Source organism: Pygoscelis adeliae, unplaced genomic scaffold (genome assembly GCF_000699105.1).
Source record: "Pygoscelis adeliae isolate BGI_AS28 unplaced genomic scaffold, ASM69910v1 Scaffold15, whole genome shotgun sequence".
NCBI lineage: Eukaryota > Metazoa > Chordata > Aves > Sphenisciformes > Spheniscidae > Pygoscelis > Pygoscelis adeliae.
Genome location: NW_008824988.1, coordinates 3348252 through 3350649, shown reverse-complemented (window position 1 = coordinate 3350649; position 2398 = coordinate 3348252). Strand labels below are relative to the sequence as shown.

At 43.7% G+C, this 2398-nt stretch overlaps 1 protein-coding gene across 6 annotated transcripts in view; it reads right to left on the bottom strand.

The window, feature by feature from the left end:
* The window catches only part of ETV1 (ets variant 1), a 64718-nt gene that overhangs the window by 4665 nt on the left and 57655 nt on the right, over positions 1-2398 (bottom strand). For all 6 annotated transcript variants that reach the window (XM_009326095.1, XM_009326096.1, XM_009326097.1 and 3 more), the window contains one exon: positions 2127-2296. In XM_009326095.1, coding sequence (XP_009324370.1) covers positions 2127-2296 — 170 coding nt within the window. The remainder of the gene's footprint in view (positions 1-2126; positions 2297-2398) is intronic.

Below are 2398 nucleotides of genomic sequence, written 5' to 3'. Positions count from 1 at the left end.
CTGAAGGTTACTGTCCCTGTGACAAGGCGGCATAAATGGACCTACGCTCAATCCTTAGCCTCCACAGTTCACAGTTTTCTACTTTCTAAATGAACTATGGTGCTCAAGGAGCTCATACATATTCAGTTTCGTTGTCACCCATTCTACAAGGGCATAAACCTCCAGAAAGGGATGGAATGGAAAGGTTATGTCATTGACATCCTAACCTGCCACAGCTGAACCAACAAGCTCTTTGACTTCCCTTCAATTTACACTTGGCAAGCACCAGAAGTGTGCAACTTCCCACAGGCTATTCTTATTTTAATCGACAGTTTCTGTCAGATCCGTGACATTCATATGAAAACAACTTAGGCTCCTTTGTACTCCCTAAGAGCACATAGGAGTGAGCAAGTTTCAAGTAGCCTGCCTCCTCCAGATCTTGGAGGCAGTGCTGCTCAAAACCACAAAGCAACTGCTACAAAGTCAGATAAGCAGATGACCCGGTTAACTTAAATCAGAATATCCAATTCTTCAGGGAATTACACAATAAGGAAACCTTAGGGTTTTGTTTTGCTACTTTCCCTTCCTTAGCTAATAAAATCTATAAAGTTTTTGCACCATCTGCTGGAAACTATTTTTCAATAAATCTCTTCAATCTTGAAAAACTTTGGACATACCTTAAGGACAAGACAAAACTAAAAGGGTAAAAATACTGACACTGGGGCAGGGGGAAAAAAGTCAGGTATCTCATTCACCAAAATCAAGCAAAAGCCTTTCCAAAGATTTCACTCTGTTCTGATCGAGGCCACACAACTAAGAAGTCCATGTAGCCTGCTAAGGCCGCAGACTTGCCAGCAAAGTCTTGGTATCAAATCAACTGAGACTGTTCTGCGGTCAAATCCTCAGATGCGCAACACCAAGATCTGCCATGGTGACTATCACTAGTGTGAGGGAAGCTCAGACAAACCCAAGCCAGCACACAGGTCCCTGCAGCAACCTGCCCCTCAGCCAGACCGTGTCAGGAAGGAAAGGGACATCAGTCCTGTCTCCATCCCCAGCTACTCTATCATCCCCTTAGGGCTGTTGGCAGACGATATAACTTAAATGCAAGAAAGCCTTCAGATTGCTTATGCCAGCAGATGGATGGCAAACAGCAGAAATAGCTGGTGGAACGCAGAAGCAGCCTTACACCCCCGAACCTTCCTACTCAGCTCTAACTCAGAGGGGATCCTGATGGAAAATTTGCTGCGGTCTCCTCTATTACCCAACCCTGTCCAAGGGGCAAAAAAGTAAACCAGGATGATACTGCTTTTTGACAACCCTAATCAAATCATCCACATCAGTATTACAATAAAATTCAGGCACAACAGATTTTCTAGCGGTTTCCATGGCTGTTTAGAACACAGGATAGATTATTTAACGTTACCTAGTCTAAAAAAGTTTATGTAATAAAATGTTCAATTTATTCCTGTTTATCACACAAGTGAACTAAGTCACGCTTCAGCAAATGTTCATGAATGCAAGTAATTTCATCTACCCCACAAGTCCTTCACGGTTCAGGGGAGCTGTGCACGTGCATGAATGTTTGCAAGGCTAGGACCTAAGCGTGCACTAAACAATCTAATGATACATATAAGCAGGAAGACTCTGAAGACAACTCTAAAAAGAGAGGGGTTTATATAAGTTTTGATGGGATTTTACTGCCTAACATTCTTAACCTCCTCTTTTGCCATCTGTTAGACATGGGGTCTTTCACTCTACAGCCTAGAAGTTCCAAGTTCCCACATCTTCACACTGAGTATTTGGTGTTGAAAGACTATTCAGGGACAAGTTTTCAAAGGATTTTGGAACACAGCTCTATCCATGAAGTGGTTCTGAAAAATCCGGGCCCCACAGTTAATGCCGAGTATTTTGCAACTCTAGTACTTGCAATATTTTTATTACTTTGTGGGACTAGGAATCAAGTATACGCTTAACCACACCTCTGTCCTAACTGAAGCACTTTCCTTGCCAGTCCTTCCCGTCACCCTTCTGAAGTGCTACCGGAGCAAAATATTGAAGGAAAACAAGACCTAAATCCAAAGGAGCACTGTTAAATTTGCAGGATGGGGCAGTGGATGTCAGGGCATGCTGTCCGTCTAACCCACCTCCTCTGGCTCAATCAGCTTGAATTCCATGCCTCGGCCAGTCCACGCTATGAAGTGAGAGTTTGATGGGTCATCAAGAAGAGCTACCAAGAACTGCCACAGCTGAAGTGAGCCTCGCCGTTGATACGTGGGTCCCTCGCGGTACATGCCTGGCTCCTGTTTGACATCACCTGCACAGAATAGCAACAACGTTAGATGAGCAATGAGCAAAAAGCATCATCACTTGGTTTGTCAGGTAAACCAGCAAAGCAATCATTGAGGTTAATAAAACA